This window comes from Marmota marmota, unplaced genomic scaffold (genome assembly GCF_001458135.2).
Source record: "Marmota marmota marmota unplaced genomic scaffold, marMar, whole genome shotgun sequence".
NCBI lineage: Eukaryota > Metazoa > Chordata > Mammalia > Rodentia > Sciuridae > Marmota > Marmota marmota.
The window spans coordinates 4,905,114-4,925,796 of record NW_026000000.1 but is presented as its reverse complement, the minus strand read 5'-3'; the positions used below and the strand labels follow the sequence as shown (position 1 = coordinate 4,925,796).

The following is a 20,683-nucleotide window of genomic DNA, read 5'->3' as shown; positions in this document are numbered from 1 at the left end:
GGGAATCTTTAGATATCATTATAGCATGGGAGGAATCTCAGATGTTATTCAGAAGCAATTTTATTATTTTTTTTAATTTAAAGAGTATTGGATAAGATATAGAAGATCTAGTTCTAGGTCCTGGCTATGTGGAAGATAAACATCACCTATCTTGTCAGAATCATAGTTTCCTAACATATAAGTAAAAATAAGTATAGTAAAAGTAATAAAAAATTAAAATCATTACTAAAGTTTCACTTAGCTCTAAAATTCTATTATATAGTCAAAAGAAATAAGATATTTCAGAGGGATAGCATAAAACTTCAAAAAGGTAATCAACTAAATATGTAAGATGACCAATAGTTGAGTTCAACTCAATTCAATGGCATTTTACCATTGCATATGATATCATCATTTATATAAAATGCAAAGTAAGCTGCCATTTCTGCCCTTAAAAATCTTAGGAAGTAGAAAACACGAATCCACAGATAATTATAACAAGTCACACTGCAAGTGTTGTTTTAAACTTACAAACAAAATCTTTGAAATTTGCAAAACTTTAAACCTGGACACACAAGATTCCTAATAAGATCCTTATGTGCACTCTCAGAAGCTAACTGCATCATTTCAATGCTGTCTCAAGTTTGCTAATCGGGCTACTTTCACTCTCTTCTCAGGTGCGGTGGAGAGAGTAAAAAAAATCCGAGACTATGCCTTTGTGCACTTCAGTAACCGAGAAGATGCAGTTGAGGCTATGAAAGCTTTAAACGGGAAGGTAATGTAGGAGAAAGGATAAAATATGTACAGATTCCTGTTCAATAGAGCAACAAGTCCACTGCACTGCATCTTTTCCCATGTCCAACATGGCTTCTGCAGTCCCCTTAAGATGCACAGAAGAAAAATGATAAACATACAGTGGAGGATGGAGATGGAGCTAATATGTCCAGTTCTGCCTCTAATTATTTTTCTGATTTGAACAAATCACTGGCCCACAATTTTCTTAGAAAGAGGGGATTAGACTTAATTACTTTAAGGTGTCTCCCCCCACCCAATTCCAAATTTCTCTCATTATTGTACTTTCTAGTGCAGTATTTTAAGAGCCAACGGTCCCTTTTTTAAAATGTCAAGATATCTGTCATTCTACCCTCAGAGTTTGATCTTCCAATTCTGGATGGCTTAGAATCTCCCACCTTGCCAAGAGTAATATCTGAAGGAAAACAAACATCTATATCCCTACTACTGATTTGTCTGTAGAAACCAACTTAGTATTTACATCAGTCCAATAAACACTAAAACACACTATCTACTAATATCATCTGTGATACAAAGAGAATCAAACCAAAAATACTTATCAAAGAGCCAGAATTCTCCTGGAGGAATAAGAGAAACACACAAACACCTATGCAAAGTACAATTAGGTAGAATATCGTAAAAAGAGATAGAAAAGCAGTAAAAAAAAAGTTCAAATGAAGAAGTGGGTCATCAAGAACCAGAAAATCTTCATGGACATGAGAAGATAATACAAAGGAGAAGCCTTAGAAATTGGATCTAATTTCAAAAGACAAAATATGGAAAGGAGACTCAGTCTTAGAGGCCAGAATTGGGCATAGCAAGGCAAAATTGGTAAGCAATGTAGTTAAAACATAATGCACTTGGGGCTGTTTTACATTTGAGTCTTGCATCTGTCAGAATACCAAAAGAAAAACATTGTCAAAGGAATTAATTACAGATGTGTGAGTGGGGAGGAGGGAAATTAAAAGAGGTAGTACAGGAACCTGAGGCTCACAGTACTCCTGAAGTCAAAGGCACAAGGGACTGGGGCATTAATAGAAATCCTGAAAGAAAAAAGAAGTGGGTACAGTTGGTCTTTTCAAAAGGCATAGTGACTTAGGGCCATACCACCTTGAACAGGCTCAATCTTGTCTGAAAGGTGTAATGTCCTTTGGTTAAAGGATACAACCAGTCCAAGGTAGCCTCTTAGAGAGGGATCCAGGAGAATACATGCCCGCAAATCACTGTTGTTTTTCTCTCTACCTGCCTGTCAATGTTCCTCAGTGGCAAGTCCAGTGATAATAAAGAAGGTCACAATCCCTAGAGAGGAGCCATATAGAGAAGTCTCCCAGAGCAGAGGGCAGGGTAGAGATTGGTGGGGAGTTGATCTAGAGGGAAAAATGGGAGACTTTCCAGCCCAGGTATCTTCAGACAGCCTGAAGCCTTCAAAAATGTTTAAGGCAGTGCATACTGAAAAGCAAAAGGTAATACATATTTAAATACATACCTACATGCCTATGAAACAAACCATTATTTCAAAGTAATAACGAATACATAATATATGTTGACATATTCATTCATATGATATATTCAATGTATGTGACATATTCATGTTATTACATTGAAAACAATTTGTAAGTTAGCTTTTCTCTATTAGGAAATATTTCTGAGTATACATGATGATTGCTGAGAAGCCAAAGCCAACTGTAAATTAAAGTCTAAATAATTATACTGGAATAATTATGGCATAAAAGTATTCAAATTATTGTCAATTTTGCAGCTAGATATTTTCACAGCAGTGTTCTCATATAGAGTTAATTATATTTAATATTATTAGCAAATATAGATCAAATATTATATTTAAGTATAATGTAGCATGAAAAAAAATCAAAAGTAAGTTTTCCCAGGACATATGTAGGCTTATTATTTCAACTCTGGGTATTTACATTTCATTTATTAAAGAAGGTGAGACTTTGAAGTTTCTTTGTGAGGTAGAGTAATGATCATATATAATTTGGAGAAATTAACCTAGTAAGAGTTGATTTTTTGAGTGGCAAGAAAGAGATGATGGAAACTAGTTATAAAGCTATTACAATCATCAAAATAAGGGCTTGAACTAAGGCGGAAATGGAATATAATAGAGACCTCTATGCAGAACTCTGGGGGAGTTAATTCAAAGTGTAGTAAATGACTAGAGATGATGAAAAAGGAGAAGTCATTATAAGTTTTCCATAATGACAGACTAGGTGGGTCAGGAAGAAAAGCCTATTTTGGAGAAAAATGTGATGAATTTAGTTTTGAACATGATTACTCACTTATTCTATAAATACTTATGTGTATCTCTGAGGTGATAAAAATCTGGGGGGGCTTAGAGTCTACTGATCAATAAGACATTGTCCCAACTATTCAAATGTCTAAACTCAACAACTAAAATACTATACTGTGTATAAGATGCTGTTGAAAAGGCAGAGAAATGCAGAACAAAATCTATTACAGTAAGAAATATGACTTGCCAGTGACTATTTCATTCAAAACATTTCCTGATATGGAAGTTCTTATAATCAGAGACCTATTTGAGTACCTCATTTTCTTCAAGACAGAACGAAAGATATAAAGAGTCTTATACTTAAGTCCTTCCCCTTCCTTCAACATTCCAAGTCTCTTCCAATTACATCTATAGCAATATATGATTGTTGAGTATTAGCTGGGTTTTGTCCATTCTGTCTATATTTGACACTGGATCCTACTATTAAAAATTCAGGTAGATACATGAAACTAGGGGAAAGTTGCTGCAGAGGCTAATGAAAATATCAGGATGACTGTGAGGCACAGCTTTGTCCAGCACACTTCAGTAAGCCAGAAACCACTGAGTCACTCATGAAATTGAAGGATAAGGATGTACACTCAGCTGCTATGAACAGAAATTTTTGCAGGAACACTTTCTGTTATTTACATTCTTTGTGTAAATTAGAGACTGGTTGTTTTCTTATTCAAAAGAAGCCATGAATGTTTTCTGACAACACTTTGTCCCTTAAACAAGAAAATACATCAATCTATCAAGTATTTGTTGAGAGACATCTTTGTTTCATGGGTAGGCAAACTGTATATAGGAGTAAGTTACACAGAAGACCTACACAGCCATTATCTTCAATATCTGGAGTTGTATGCAGTTTCAGAAACTTGCATTGGAGAAGGGCTACTCCAATAACTCTAGAGAGCATGTTTTAAGCATCTCATGACTGGAGAATTCTCAGTACTGCTCCCATATCCCAATCACGATCCCTGTCAACCCTGTTTATTAGTTCCCAATTGCTCAATGGATCAATTTTTTTTTCACAAGGAAGTATCTGTGGGAGAAAATGCATAGCCTCATAGGTTTCTATTCCTTGAGTTGGGCCTCACCTGAGCCTCTGTTCTTCCCCAGTGAAAATTACCTATTATGTAGTGGCTCTAATGAGCAAGACATTTGGCTCCCTGATAGCTGAAAAGGCCTAGCTAAAGAACCCATAGTAGCTCAGTGTTAACAAGTGATAAGAACTCTTTGTTGTCTTCCTTCACCTTTATTTTATTATGTCATGTAGTAAAAATTATACTTCACCCATAATGAACCTAAAATTTCTGGTAACTATATGACTATATAAATATATGCTTTAAAATATATATCTCACATAATAGAGATATTACATAATTTTCCATCTCATAATTTTTCTATCTCTAGATTTTAAATTCATAACCAATATATCAATGAACAGTAGCCAGTATGCCACTGTCAAACCTGTTGGCACCTTATGCAATTTACCAACAAAACCACTCAGAGAAAATCAAGAGGCATACAAATAAGAATCTATAAAGACACAAGATGTGAATAATTGAATCAGTCAGTAAATATACAGGAAATACTCTAGCACTCAGAAGAAGATATGTTTTTAGGGCTCAGCCGCACTCGATTGTCTTAATATCTTCTTATGTTGCTTCCTCCTTGCTCTCTACGACAGGTGCTGGATGGTTCCCCCATTGAAGTGACCTTAGCCAAACCAGTGGACAAGGACAGTTATGTTAGGTATACCCGAGGCACAGGTGGAAGGGGCACCATGCTTCAAGGAGAGTACACCTACTCTTTGGGCCATGTTTATGATCCCACCACAACCTACCTTGGAGCTCCAGTCTTCTACGCCCCCCAGGCCTATGCAGCAATTCCCAGTCTTCATTTCCCAGCCACAAAAGGTCACCTCAGCAACAGGGCCATTATCCGAGCCCCTTCTGTTAGAGGTAACACCAATCATTTCCTGTATTAGAGTAACTCCAGGATTTCAAATGATTTGTAGTGCAATAGCCTTAGACCAATTGGATGTGACCACTGGAAGAAAAGGACTGGAAAAATGCATATTAAAAATCAAATATATCAATAGCTCTCACTTCATAGGAATCTTTTTTTTTTTTACATTACAACTGGTAATTGAAAAACCTTGATCAGAACTTTGTGTAAATGAAACTAGTGCACAAATTTGATCTTTGCACAGACCCATAAAATTTGAATGAACTAAAACCTAGCTCTACCATCTTGTACTAATTACAAAATTTCCAAAGGCAGGATATGGTCTGAGACAGGAGGATTACAAGTTCAAGGCCAGCATTAGCAGTTTAGCGAGACCCTATCTTAAAATAAAAAATAAAAAGAGCTGGGCGTGGTGGCACATGCCTGTAATCCCAGCAGCTCTGAAGGCTGAGGCAGGAGAATCATGAGTTCAAAACCAGCCTCAGCAAAAGCAAGGGACTAAGCAACCGTCTCTAAATAAAAATACAAAATAGGGCTGGGGATGTGGCTCAGTGGTCAAGTGCCCCTAATTCAATCCCCAGTACCAAATAAATAAATAAAAAGGGCTGAGGATGTTGCTGTGTAGCAAAGTTCCCCTGGGTTCAATCCACAGTAAAACAACAACAACAACAACAAACTTCTAAGGCAAAGTAGTATTGTCCAAAATGGAAATTGATTACCTGAAATAACAAAAAACATTTTAAGGCTTTATGTACTTGATGGTGACTGAGTAGCATCATCTTTATCATAAATTACAAATCACCATAAATATAGACTAATAGATTGATGGGATACTCTCATCTGACCTTTCCTAATGAATATACATTATGCCTTCAAAAAGCCAATCACTAAGGAAATCAACTGATTTCTTTAGTGTATGGGAAACTATTAAACTCCAAATAGAAAAACAAACTCAGCCCAACTTCCAGACCACAACAATTTCATGTTTGAATCCTATAAGAATTCCCAATATTCAAGCAGTTTTCTGAGCTCAGTCTGTTCAAGTAATATAGAAGATGAGAAAAACATTTTTCATTTCCAAGCAAGCAATTGGTTTGTCTCTTCCTATAGGATAGATAAGTGTGGTTGTGCTAGAATATGGCTAATGCCAGCAGAATCCCAGTCCTGTTTTCCAAAGGTGACATCAATATTAGCAATAACTACAAACTCTGTATTTAGATCTATTCTTGGGTTCAACTTAGAAGCAATGAGACACATCCATGTTACTGTGGAGACAAACATATTACTGTTTTACAATTTTTCAGTAGAACTGAATTGAGCATTTTAGGACCTCTATCCTTCAACAGGCTTAAAAGTTCTTCAATCATAATCATCCCTGCCAAAATTGTAATACAAAAGAAATCATCAGGTCTTCCTACAGAACTTCTATGTTATATGATAATAAATTACGTCATTGAAACATCATACATATATAATCTAAAATATATCATTAAGCAAGCCATATATTAATATAAGTTGTCAACCAGTTGTGATGTAGAAAAAAGACTCTAAGAGAAATATATATGATTTATAAAAAGAAAGGAATCAATGAATAATATTAATGGATGAAGGGTAATCAATTTAGTTTTTTTTTAATCTCTTTATGCCACCAAGAGGAAATCAAAGTAACAACATGGCAAAACAAAACTCAAAAGGAATCTATGTGTGAAACTCAATGGAAATTTAAGACTCACATTGACAGAATATCAGAAAGAGAATGATGATCTTAAAAACATGTTTTCTCTATATGTTGGTTTTCCATTAAGCCATTAGGGGTAGAATAATTGGGGAAGCTAGAATTCATTTCTGATTTTCTGATCAGTGACAGTCTGTATGCAAGACTGGTTTCAATACAAGTGGTCATATTATGTTGAAATGTTCAATACACACATTTCCAAACTTTAGTCTTCAGAAAAACATTAAGAAAAGGTTAACTGAAGGTGGAAATTGCAAAGTTTCTCTTTATACCAAAGTTGTTAAATTGCTCATGTGCTTATCAAAAGCCCTGATGGTATTAGTTTCAGGTAGTTTATAAAACAGAGATGCCTACAGTGAGCCTTAATTTAGGTTGAGTTTCATCACATTAGATTCCTAGAGTTTTCTACCTATCTTTGAGGTTGTAATCAACATGAGTTGGGCTAACTTTTCCATTACAGTAAGATTCAGGGTGATTTCCTGGTGGTTTGATTCAGTTTAATGCCTTCTTACGTTCCTAGAAATTTACATGAATGTACCTGTAGGGGCTGCGGGAGTGAGAGGACTGGGCGGCCGTGGCTATTTGGCATACACAGGCCTGGGCCGTGGATACCAAGTCAAAGGAGACAAGAGAGAAGACAAACTCTATGATATTTTACCTGGGATGGAGCTCACCCCAATGAATCCTGTAACTTTAAAACCCCAAGGAATTAAACTTGCTCCCCAGGTAGGTAAATTAATTACAGAGATAGCTTCTTTAAGTTGGGCCAATGATCATCATACACCTATCATCAAATGATTGTGTTTGATCCTTACTTGGGCTATGATTATGTTTTAATAGATAAAGTGGCTAGCCAACATCATGTAATTTGAGGGGATGTGGGGTATTGAGTGTCATTTTCCATTATAGGCTCTTTCATTATTTTTTAATCTTAAATCATCTTCCACTGAAATGCAAAGAATCTAAGAATCTATTAAGAATTGTCAACCAATATATTAAATTGAAATAAAACAAGACAAACACCTTGGCTTAGAATAAGTGTCTAAGTGTGTGAGCCAATTCAGTTGGCAAATGAAGAGTACTAAAGGCAGGGAACTCTAAATAGACCAATCAGGACATCTTTTCTTAGAAATGCTGTGTTTAAGAGAAAGCTATTCCATGATATCTAAGTGAATCTTTAACTATAACGTGCCATCAGTCATATCAAATTGAGTCTTCTACAATGATCATATTTGTGCAGTGGCATTATGGTGAAGTTTTTTTGCAATCATCTAACAGTTCTAACTTTCTGTGTTTCTGTAGGAGGCTGAGGTTTCTCTTAAATGAAAATTGAAAGTTATAAAGTTTGTTTCAGTGTGAAAACTGAATTTCAGGGTTGAAAATAAGACAAAATAGAATCTATGCTAACCCTAGACTGTTCCCTGTGGGTGTGCATTATATGCTGATCTCTCTACAATGTACTTTGGATGAATAACCACAGTTTTAGTTCATCTAAAGTTTCTGCTAACTCTATTTAGGCAATTTGGGGTTTTTTGGGGGGAAGGGAGGCATACCAGGAATTGAACTCAGGGGCACTTGATCACTGAGCCACATCCCCAGCCCCATTTTGTATTTTTAGAGACAGGGTCTCACTGAGTTGCTTAACCCCCTGCTTTTGCTGAACCTGGCTTTGAACTCGAGATCCTCCTCCCTCAGCCTTCCCAGCTGTTGGGATTACATGCATGTACCATTGTACCTAGCAGGCAATTTGTTTTTAAAAGAATGCCTATCAGAGTAACAATCAGCTATTGTTTTTTTTAATTGGGTTTCTCTTATGAACAGTGCATTGTGTTAAGTGCTGGAGAGAAAAAATGATTATAACCATCAAATTTCATATGGCAATAAAGTGGGATGATACCAACACTTGATTGTAGAGAAATCGGGTAGGTGACATGATAAAGATTTCTGAGAAAATACCTCTCTTGAGTCAAAATCCAATTATTAAAAACTTCAAGTACTGGTATTCATGGAAATCATTTAAGAACATCTTAAAAGACAATAATCATAAATTCTGTATAGTATTTCTGAGACCTGCTGTAGCATGAGCAAAGATCTCTGCTTTTTACATCAAAACTCAGGTTAGAAATTGGCCATGCTTTATATTAATCTGTGAATAACTGTGTGTATCACCTAAAGAAAGGTCTTTAATTAATTTATCTCTGAATATTAGCAGCTATGGTTGAGAAGTTGAAGACCATGTGACCCCTAACAAAAATACCCTGTAGTAGCATTTAGAAACCCTAAGCAGAAGAGCAGAGGCTCCTGTCCTGCATGGTCAGTAGTTAGAGTGGTTACTCTGACTGCATGTTGCTCACCTAGCATAAACAGCAGACTGACTATCCTCCAGCAAGAGCTAATTTATTATTGCTTGGGAACCTTGGAGAATGCTTTGCAGATGACAAGAAATGCTACAAGAGTGTTTTGAAAAAGAGTTAACAGAGAAAATAAGAGCAATCTACAAATTAATAAGCTGGAAAATGTCATGCCACACAGCTAGATTAGTGTTAGAACAAATGAGATAAGAAGTGCTAAGAGACACATCCTGGGGCACTGCTCTGTCTCAGAGTTATTTTCTCAGACTGGTGCCTGTTTTGCACAGTATACTGATTCTGCTGATCAGGACCTCTCTGGAATGACTTCTGGATGAAGAAATTAAAAAGATTAAGTTTGGTGTAATTACACAAGAAAAAATGAAAACATGCAAAGGATGAAAAACAAAACAAAACAAATCAAAAAAACAGGTCATCATAAAGGTATCCAAAAGCAATGTGTTGCCAAACATTGCAACTATCAACACTCATCTATCAATGTCATCAATAAATACCAACTCATAAAACTTTTCACCAACTTTTTTTTTTAAAATATGCCTTATGACAAATGACATTAAATAAGAATATATTCTTCATTTATCTTCTCTAAACCACTATAAACAGAGGACTTGAGGGTAATAATAAGTAAATGTATCCACACATTGCTGCAAAGAGGGTTTTTTTAAAGATGAAATAAATATATCAAACAAGTCATGAAATTAAGCTCTTAGTAAAAAGTTACAGCTAATGGACTAAACTAAAAAGCTTATTAGAGTAAATGGTGTGAAAATTGTTCTATGAACTAATAGATATAACATTTTAAATGGAGTTCAAATTGAGTTCAACTTAAATTTTATGAGTCATTAAATCATGCAGCATTTTCTATCTTCTCATATTGGTTTAAACTCTGGAGATCAGAGTTTAAAACCTGGAAACTAGAAAAATAATGCAAATGTGACATTTGAGGGAGAAATCATCTTTTTTGGTTTTTTTTTTTTTTTTTACTCTTACAGATATTAGAAGAAATTTGTCAGAAAAATAACTGGGGCCAGCCAGTGTACCAGCTGCATTCTGCCATTGGACAAGACCAAAGACAATTATTTTTATTCAAAGTAACTATTCCTGCTCTGGCCAGTCAGAATCCCGCAATGTATGTAAATTTCTCCAAATTCTTAGAATAAGATCCACTTGTAAATTTAATATATTTATTTGATCATTATCTAAACAGTATAAATTCTCAAGTCTATTACCTACTAATTTGTCATTAAATGCAAACATTGAGATGTATAGTTGGGATGTAGGTGCCAGCTATGAGACCTGCATCAAAAAGCCCCAAATTTCCTATAGACAACAAAAACTGTGTAATGTAATCAACCAATGGAGACCAGTAGGTCATGAGAAAGAAATGAAAAACTATAGCCAGTTTTTTTATCTGTGTTTAGTTTGAACCATATGAAATTGCCATTTTTATGTATAATGTTTGCTCCATCATTTAACATTGTATTTTTATTTTGTTTTTTTATTCATTTGTTTGTTTATTGGTGCTGGGGATCTGACCCAGGAGCACTTTACACCAAGCTAGAGCTATATCTCCAGCCCTTTTTAATTTTTCATTTTGAGACAGAGTCTCATTAGTTGCTTAGGGTCTCTCTAAGTTACTTCAGCTTCAACCTCCTGTTTCAAAGTCACTGGGACTACAGGCATGTGCCACCACACCCAGTTTCATCATTTAAAAGTTTTGGACCAAAGACATGACCTCCCTGTTAGTGGATACCACCTTCTGGATTTTATCTCAAGTTTGCATTTATGGATCTATGTTTCACATGTGCTGTAGTAAATTATAAAGTATGCCCCAAGAATGTCACGGACCACTGGCAATTGGGTCAATTCACGTATATCCCTACATGCACATATATTTAGAAGATTTTAATAGCAAAGATTATAAAAAATAACCATACAAAATCCATCATCTAATCATCTTAAAGTTCCAATGGTGACAGCAGATAGCCAATCAGAAAAAATAATAATAATAACTAAGAGTACCTTAGGTTTTCACCTGACCCCAGTATATTAGGTTAAAAATTCCTACTCTGGCTGTGCTTTCCAGCCACCCTTTCACACCTCCGAAGCTAAGTGCCTATGTGGATGAAGCGAAGACATACGCAGCGGAGTACACCCTGCAGACCCTGGGCATCCCCACCGATGGAGGTGACGTGGGGACAACACCTGCTGCTGCTGCTGCTGCTGCTGCTGCTTCTGCTGCTGTTTTCCCAGGTAAGGAAAAATCATGCCAGAGAGTGTGTGGGAAACCCTTCTTGCTATCAAGTGCTCATAGAATTGTTTGTGAACTCCACCTCCAATAGATCCTACTTACACCATCTGTGAAACAAAAAGGGTCTGCCATTTGAGTGAACCATTCAAGTATGAGGCAAGGAAATTGAGCAAGGCAGCAGAGTTGGTTCCCAACTCAGCTCAAATTAAAGCAGCTGCAAAATCTTGAATGAGTCACTCTCTCTGAGTCTGGGATGACATTTTGTTTTCCCTTTTAGTAACAGACTTTGGGACAATCTATTAATAGGGGGTGTTACTGAATGAGACACCCTAATGCTCACAAGCTTTATAATATGACACCACTGGTTTAGGTTAAATCATGATGTCCATTTTACAGATAAAAGAACCCAGGTACTGGATGAAGTAATTGGGCCAATGTCAATTAGATTTTTAGCAATGCTTAAACTCCCTCTCCAATTTTAGTCTTCTATCTACTTTTATTACTTTACTTTCTGGAAAAAGATGCATGTATCACATTTTAAAAAATCATTTTTAGTAAAAAATTAAATGTGTGTGCATGAAAGACAAAGACTCTTCAATGTGTGAACAATGAGGCCTCAATTTATCATTCTCTAATTTTGGTCCAGGGCATATGCTGATTGCTTAGCATGAATTCTATCAACATGTCCTCAGGAATCATATTTAAAGGACTTCCCACTTTATTATATACTCACGACAAAGGGTAATCATTAAAAATGAAACCTCTAGAGATCAGAAAGGACCAAGCAAGAAAATTTTTCATAGCAGCTAGTTTAACCCTCTACTTTTTAGTAAAAAATTCTATTTCTTTTGAAGAAATTATTGTTCTGTCCTGTCATTGGTTCAGCATGTCCCCCTCCATATGCTCAAATTTGAGAGTTTTTGCAAGACCTAGAATTATACCATTGATTCACTCACATTATAGGTCACGTGTAGGTGGGAGAATTTTATATTCCTCATATCCAGAACACCTGGGGTTCTCTCTTCCTCTCTTTTATTCCTCAAAGACTGTGAATGTCTTCCATTCTGATACATGTGGCTAAAGCTAATCATGTTTTACACACAAATGTGACCTCGATTCCAGCTTTGTTTCTTTGTAAGAACATGGAGAGGCTCTGTGGTGAGACCCTGTAAGGTTACCAAGGCAACAGCTGCCACTGCAGAGAGCAAGGTCCTCCCTGGGCAGCACTGTCATCAGCCTCTGTGCTGACAGAGTGTTTACCTTTCCTTCTACTCAGGGTTTATGCTAAGGCTTCTCAAGTCTTGGAGAATTGAGCAGAAAGCTGTACCCATAGACAACCAATATACTATAAGAATAAATAAGCCATGTCAAAGGGAATTTTAAAGTTTTCTCAAAGGATTTGCTTTCACCCAAGATTTTTTTTTTTTTAATTTTATCCTCCCTTTTATTTGTTCCAGCAAGAAGTTAAAAATATTTAGGGCATGAGAGTTGTTTTAGGAATGAATACCTAAGAATTTGGTAGCCTGTTATAACTTTACTGTGGAGTCAGGCAAAGAATAATAGACTCCAAGGACAGAATCTAAAACACTAATGCCCTTACAGTTAAGAAATTAGCCAATTGGAAATTAGAAAAGAGAAAATCCAACATTTCTAAAGGAAAAATCAGTGCTACACAAACACACTCATACATTTATATTCCTTGCTAACTTTAGAAGCACCATTTCCAAAATAATGAAAGTAATATTGATATTTTTCTCATATCTTTGGGAAATGTACCAAACTTTACATGTGCATTAGCCAGCATTACTAACCAAAGTGTACAACCGAGGTATGAATTTGATCTTTAAAAACATAGTCCAGCTAGCTTCCTGCCAACACTTCCTGAGAAGCCACCAGGAAAAAAAAAAAAATCAATGTGTCTGGGCTAGGGTAGACTTCCACTGCACATAAACCAACAGGACTTTTAAAATTCTAAATCAGATCCCAACTTGTTCCTTAAGTTCCTCTCTCCCTTTTTTACAATTTGGGGGTCATCTCTGAAACATCCAGGCTTTGCTCTAGAACACTAACAAAGAAATATAGCTGTAGACAGTAACTACTGGGTTTTCTTCTTCAAAAACAAATGTTCATCAGCCAGACATAATATAAACTGAGAGCATGAATGCTTTCTTTATTACTCAAACTCTTTGGTTCCCTGAGAGTGAGGACCAGTATCAAGGCCTCTGAATACATTAAGGACAGGCTTGGTGGATGGGTCCCAAGATAGGGCTTCTGCTGTTTATGGTTAAGTCCAAACGTGGACAGGGTAGACATCTGCTTTTATGGTATTAAGAAGACACACACTAAAACTTTACAGTATTTCCACTACTGATCTAGCCAGTGCCTACACATCCTTCTTGGGAGAAGGCAATGGTTTTTCATGTTTAATTTGGCAGGTATAGGGGTGCAGCAGAACCACCACCATGCCCTGCTGACCCCTCAATGGCCTCTCTTTCTTTAAAATTTCCGAGACACTCTGGAAAAGCTCCACAATGCAGACTTTCATTAACCCAGCATCCTCCTACATTTCTGCTTCCTGGATCTTCTCTCCAGTGTTTCTAATTCCCCAGGTATGAAGTGCTTCTGACCCAGGTGACACGGACAGTTCTTGCTTTGATGATCACTGTTTTAGGGCTTTCCAAATGCCATTTAAAAATCAGTGTGCCCACCTACTGTGTCCCATGAGAACACCTTTTAAAACATACATACTTGCTTTTAACTTTTTTCTTCTTAAATTTAACTTTAAGCCAATGTTAAATATTTTCAAATTCCTAAAGGAGGACAACATGCCCAAAGGGAGCAAATCTGACTGCCTTTCATGAAGTTTTCTCTGCCTCCTTCTCTAGGATATGCTGTCCCCAGTGCAACAGCACCTGTGTCTGCAGCCCAGCTCAAGCAAGCAGTGACCCTTGGACAAGACCTAGCAGCATACACAACCTATGAGGTCTACCCCACTTTTGCAGTGACTGCCCGAGGGGATGGATACGGAACCTTCTGAAGATACCTTTCTTTTAACTTAGGAATAAGAAACACAAACCTCTATATAGGAGAAATAAACTTCTCACTCAGTACCCTAATGATCGTAAGCCATGCCTTTCCTAAAGTAGTTCCTTTCCTAAGACAGTATAACTGGCACTCGTTTATAGAATCATGAAATGTGAATGCTATTCCTAAATGAAATCAAATGTCAAGGAGCCTTTTGTTTAACAGGAAGCTGCAGAGCCATTGACCCCAAATTTATTCTTCCAAGGTTCCTGAGTGTCCTGGAAGTATGTTTACAAATACTGACAGAGTGGGAGAGATCTCTCAGTAGGCAGGTGTGAGGGCTGAGCAAACCTGGGTTGTCAGTAACAACAAGGGGAAGCTGATTAACTTCCAGGTTCTCAATCCCTGGCTCACAGCTGCTTTTGTGATACAAAGAGTCACAAAGAGGCAAAAGGAAGGTAGGAGGTTACTTTGCAAAACACCTTCACCATTGCCCATATCCCAGATCTGAAACTAAGACACTTGTCCAAGATTTTATGGATTCAGCATCACTTCAGTCTGAAAATTCCACCCAATCAAATTTTGTCATAAATCAGAATACTTTTGGCCCCTTCAGTCTCTGGGGACATCCTAGAAACTGATATAACATGTTGCACATACTGTTGAAACAATTCCAGGTTTCTTATTTATTCAACTCTTTAGCCTAAACTATTTTTCTCTAGAACTCCTGCCCTGCCCAGGATGCCATAGTACAAAAACCATACCAATATGAAGTTACTTTCTCATTTTAAAAACTTTTCCTTATCCATACAGAAATGTTTTCATCTTGGATGCAGGGTGTTCATCTCTAATGCAGTAAAAACACTTTACATATCTACAAGATATTTTTTCCTACTCAGCAAAATAGGCTGCAAGGTCATGTCAAAGACAAAAGTGAAGTTTTTTTGGTCTATTGTTTTGTTTTAGTGGTCATTGTCATTTTGTGTTGCTTTGCTCTGCAGTACTGGGGATCAAACACAGGGCCTCCTGCATGCCAGGTAGGCACTCCACACTAACCTGCACCACCAGTCCTGTTTTCAACTCTTTGATTTTTTTTTTTTTTTTTTTGCAGCACCCAGACCACCATCTAGTATTCAGAGACAGTTACATAAACTGGGGGAGCCTTGAATTATCTAACTCACAGAATCCTTTCCTTTTATTTTCAATTAAGAGAGGCAGTTTTATCAGACCTGAGTCCTTTTGTCTTGAAATCATTCCAAGATAATTTTATATCCACCACTACTGAATAGACACTGTTTCTTCAGAAGAAACACCCAGCAAGAGTATTATTTGCTCAAATTCCCTGGAGTCTTGGGATTCTTCTCCAAGAATATCTGATGGTGGGGAGGTGATGCCAACCAAGAATGAGGGTACAAAAGAGGCACTTATTTCCTGACATACTTGTAAATGATCACTTTATTCAAAACATAAGTAATCAAAGTCCAGCACCAAATATCTATTACTATTATGCTAGTTTTATCAGAGGTTTAAGGCATAGCATGAGGATTTTCATTTAAAAAAATCTTTTGACCCTTGCAAAATTATAGGACACTCCAAGGAAAACAGAAACACGAAGGTGTCAACAATTTTGTGAGCTCCTTAGGAATTCTGTGGTCCAAAATCAGGCCAGATTCCACTTGAAGTCAGGTAAATTTCAATCACCATTAAAAGTACTTGTAACATTTCAATTTATGAATTCCAATCAGACATCAAAGTCTTCAAAACAACAGCTGAAATTCTGAAAGGTTTTTGTGCTTTCTGTTTCACATCTAGCTTCTCATATTCCCAAGGATAATATTTTCTAAACTTGGCTGCAACTGGAAACACCTGGAGAGCTTTTAAATATGCTAATGCCAAGTTCACACCTCATACCAATTACATCAAAATGTCTTAGAGTGGAGGCCTGGCATCCGTATTTTTTAAGAATTCCACAGTGATTTCAGTGTGCAGCTGAGTTTGGGAACTGCTATATTCTTTGAATTTCCACCCCATCTCTTAATTTTTTTTTTAAAAAAATTCACTTTTATTAAATAGAAAAATGCAGGAAAAACTGAGTTAAAACAAATAGCCAAAGCATATTTTTACATATGTTCACCTTGTAAACAGTATGAATTTAAATACAATTCATTTGACTTTGAACTAAGTCTTGAGTCAAACTCTAAAAATGAGAAAGTAAAAATATTCCTCCTAAAGCAATTCTTATATTCAAATTTATACTGCCCCAAAGATCTGCTTTTATTCTCAAAGACAACAATTACAATGACAAGTGTTCTTTGGGGCAAGGCAAATTTCCACTCAGCCTAAAAAAGCATTCCAAATTCCAAGAGCAAAAGTTTTGATTTTCCTTAGAATCTTTGAAAATAAATAGCAAAGGGCATTCTGCAAAGTTCAGTCAATGTAAAATAGAAAAACTAATTCAGAGAAATTTTAAATGTATTCCAAATGAAAAGATGATTAGTTACTACAGGAATCTCCTTATGAGAAAAGTCATTATTCTGAATGAGGTTGTCAATGATGTTTTAAAAGATGAAGAGTAGAGATATAAACATTAAAAAAAAATACTAAAGTGTCAAGAAAATTACCTGTGGAACACCATATCATTACGTTTGAGGAGAAACACAGGTATACATAACATTTGCCTTCTTAGGACTGATTTTTAGACAAGTGAATAGATATGTTTTTGAGACTTTGAATCTCCTTATAATACATTCATGTGTCTATGCTTGTTTTTATTTTCCCCAAGTTAAGAAATATAGAGCAAATTCTGCTATGATGAGTTTGAAACTCTGGGGAGGAAAATTAGTTTTTTCTAAAAAAACAAGTATAGAACTGGAATTTAATTTTGCATAATGTTCGTATTTTTATATTTAAGAAATTAGCACCTATTTAACACCTCCATACCTTACCCATCATTATTCATTTTTCTACTCTTCCTTGACTGCTTTCTAATTCTCCATAGAAAAACATAAAATTAGTTAGCAAATCAAGTGATAATAATAAAATACCTAAACCAACAATTTAGATACCTAGTATTGAGCTTCTAAATTTTGTCAATGAATATTTTATTGATGGTTGAAATCAGTCCAGTGTTACTTAGGAGGAAATGGAACAGCACTGAGATTGGATGTTTGTTTCCTTACCTATAAAAATGTTGCCTCTTCTCAAATTGCTATATTTCTCTCCCTCCCCCACTTAATATATCAAGAAAATCACCTTTGACTGCAATAAAACATAATTCTCCTAGATAACTAGGGTACCCTTCAACCCCAGTATCATGCCGAACTACACTGTGTTTGGGTATCAACACCCAAAATGCTGCTAGAAAACTACCTCATATTATGAAAACCTTGACTTCAAAAAATATCTAACAAAAGAGGACCTATTTGCAAACCACAGTTCCTCAACTTTTTAAAGGGGGGTGGAAGTTAAACTATAGCTATGTATTGTTAATAGCCATGAATTGATCATAGCTATGCAGAAAATTAATTTTTGTTTGGTTTGTTTTTTAAAAATTTCTTCAAGTCTTCTATAAGACTTCTATAAGATTAGTAAAATGCTATATCAATTTAATTTTTAATTTATATTAATTTTCAGTATACTATTTAGTATATTTTCATATGTTTCAGAGAATTTTCAATAAGTGTATTTTCAGTAAGGGGAGTCCTAGTCTCCCCTTACTCTGCTGGGACAGAAAACCTGAATTCCACCTTGATTTGGCAGAGCTTGGCCAGATTGTCAGGGGACAAGATGAAAGCTGGCCCTTGGGAATGCTTGCCCAACCTGTCAAGATCCACAGGGTTTCAGAACATTTGCCAGTTCCTTTTTTCCTTAAACCAAGCTACTTACATCCCAAATCAGAGAGAACTTCCTATGTAAATCTATACCTTAAAAATATTTTTGCCTTTCCCCCCTTTTTCCATTTCACAAATTTGTTTAAACACTAATTTCCTTACAGTAACTTCACTAATACAGCTGCTTAACAAATATTTTTCACCAAAAAAAAAAAAAAAAAACTTTACATAATTCCACACACAGTTTCTATTATTTTTAATCTAAAATAACACTGACGGGTTAGTTTCCCCTTTTATAGAATTTTTACTCTTCCTTTATTCTCATTACTAATATTGGGAATTATTAATAAAGAATAGCTAAATTGCTATTAACCCACCAACTTACTCTTCATAGGTTGTGTGATCAGTCTGTGCTTACTGTGTACCTACTCTTATCCCAGAAACTGTGAAAAACAATACATACATTTCTCATTTTTCTCCTCAGTGGGGCACACAGTCCAGTGGTCCATTCTGCATTTTTTCAAAGCTGAATACAAATACATCAGCTGGTAGATTTTACCACTTGGTCAGAATCCCAAAAATAAATCAGCTCTATTCTAAAACTTAAGTTTCCACTATTATTGCCAAACACTGAGTTAGTTGGTAGAGTCTTTTTGAAAGATGAAGTTAATGTTTGACCTATTATTTTTTAAGCAAAATAAATTTAAAAATATATTCTGTGAAAAAAATATAAAGAATTATGCCAAAGCAGAAGAAGATTAGAGATTCAGAAGACACTTTAAAACTTGAAATTAAAAAATTCATATATTGACTTAAGTAAATGAGAAACATGGTACTCATTTATTAACATAACACTTGGGTCATTAACTATTTCTGTTTTCTAGATGTGCTTGTGTTTACAAAATTCAAAACTCTATTTAACAAGCCATAGCCCGACCTATATTTTTGTCAATGAATGATTTGCAATGAATATACAAACTTTTTTTTTCTTTTTACAAATGTATAATACTACTTTTAAATTTGGCATTTTCCACTATAATTCCTAGCACATCTTTGAGCTCCCAGACTGCAAATGTATCTATTTAAATCAATCATCACTTTCACTGATATAAATAGTTCATGTAATCATTGGCATTTTTGTTTTCCTAATCCTTCATGGAACTGTTGTTTCTTCATTTTTCTGACTGCACTATAGCCAAATATTGTTATCCCTTATCTCTTGATGAAAAGCAAGCTCTCACTGAAATGCATTTCTAATTTCCACATGTTAAACAATCTCTTGCTTCTCTTCCTTATTGTTATTGTTTTTGTTTATGTGAAGTTAACTAAGGTACCAAAAGAAAGATAGAAACAGTATTAAAGAGTGTGCATAAAGCACTTGTATTTGTACTTTGAGTACAATGTTTTATAGAAACCTATTATCTATCTACTTAAATTAAATAAAATTATACAAGTTGCTTATTGGGAAAATAATTGTTGGTTTGAAAGATATGAACATATTGTGCACCTTAGAATTATAAATCATATGAAATGAGAAACAATGCAATAGTGTGTAATTCTGGGAGAGTGAAGTGGTTTTTAATTGAATTTTACAGTACCATTATAAACTTTAAAAAATTATCAACATAACTTGCTGTCTGATTTCTTCTTTTCTGAAAACTCAAGTTTTACTTTTTCTTTTGAGTAAATATCTTACTGTTAATCCGCAATTGTGATGTGTTTCTGATGATTTTTTTTACATTCCCATTTTTATAAAAATTCTGATGCATTTTCTGAGAGTAAATGTGACTTTTAGGAATTAATTGTATTGTTTTCTAATCAATAAATAAAACCAGAGAAACGTTCAGAAGAGAAAACAGGACTCCAAAAAGGTATGTGTGCTTTGAAGTTGACATTTTCCTGAGGGCATCTGCTAAACCCTACTGGATAGGAATGGGATCAGCTAAACGTCCCTCCAGGACCAACCAGTTGTATTGACCCTTGAGCTAAAAATGGCTGTTGTGTTTGTAAAGGACTTAGCTAAGAATATTTTTTACATTTTTAAAAGGTTATTTTAAAGGGTGGGTAATGATTCAGGGCTGCATAACAATATATGGTCTGCAAAGCCAAACATATTTATTATCTGGCTTCTTACAGCAAAGTTTGCCAACCCTACACTAAGCAAATGGTGTATATTTTAGGTTCTGTCACAAGTAGCACCTCACTTCCAGGTACTAAATTCTGAGTTATCTAGGATTAGGTTTGGCTGGCAATGACAGTATCCCCAAATAGCAGTAGTTTAATTAAGAGACCACTTATTGTTTCTTGCCCCAACAATAAGCCCCAAAAGGCAGTCCAATGCTGATATTGTGCTCACAGTGTTTAGACCTGGGCTCCTTCTTGTTGCTTAATTAACAAGATTCTAACTTATGGTCTAAGATCTACCTTTCAAGTAGAAGGTTGGAAGAG

The 20,683-nt window shown here is 35.6% G+C and overlaps 1 protein-coding gene across 3 annotated transcripts in view; it reads left to right on the top strand.

The window, feature by feature from the left end:
• A1cf (APOBEC1 complementation factor) overlaps positions 1-19,944 on the top strand; it is a 76,487-nt gene extending 56,543 nt beyond the window's left edge. For 2 of the 3 annotated variants that reach the window (XM_015498882.2, XM_048807447.1), the window contains 6 exons: positions 657-754; positions 4,746-5,019; positions 7,282-7,487; positions 10,123-10,259; positions 11,217-11,383; positions 14,267-19,944. In XM_015498882.2, coding sequence (XP_015354368.1) covers positions 657-754; positions 4,746-5,019; positions 7,282-7,487; positions 10,123-10,259; positions 11,217-11,383; positions 14,267-14,418 — 1,034 coding nt within the window. In that variant the 3' untranslated portion in view covers positions 14,419-19,944. The remainder of the gene's footprint in view (positions 1-656; positions 755-4,745; positions 5,020-7,281; positions 7,488-10,122; positions 10,260-11,216; positions 11,384-14,266) is intronic. The other variant, XM_015498883.2, reaches the window with a different exon arrangement.
• The last annotated feature ends 739 nt before the right edge of the window (positions 19,945-20,683 follow it).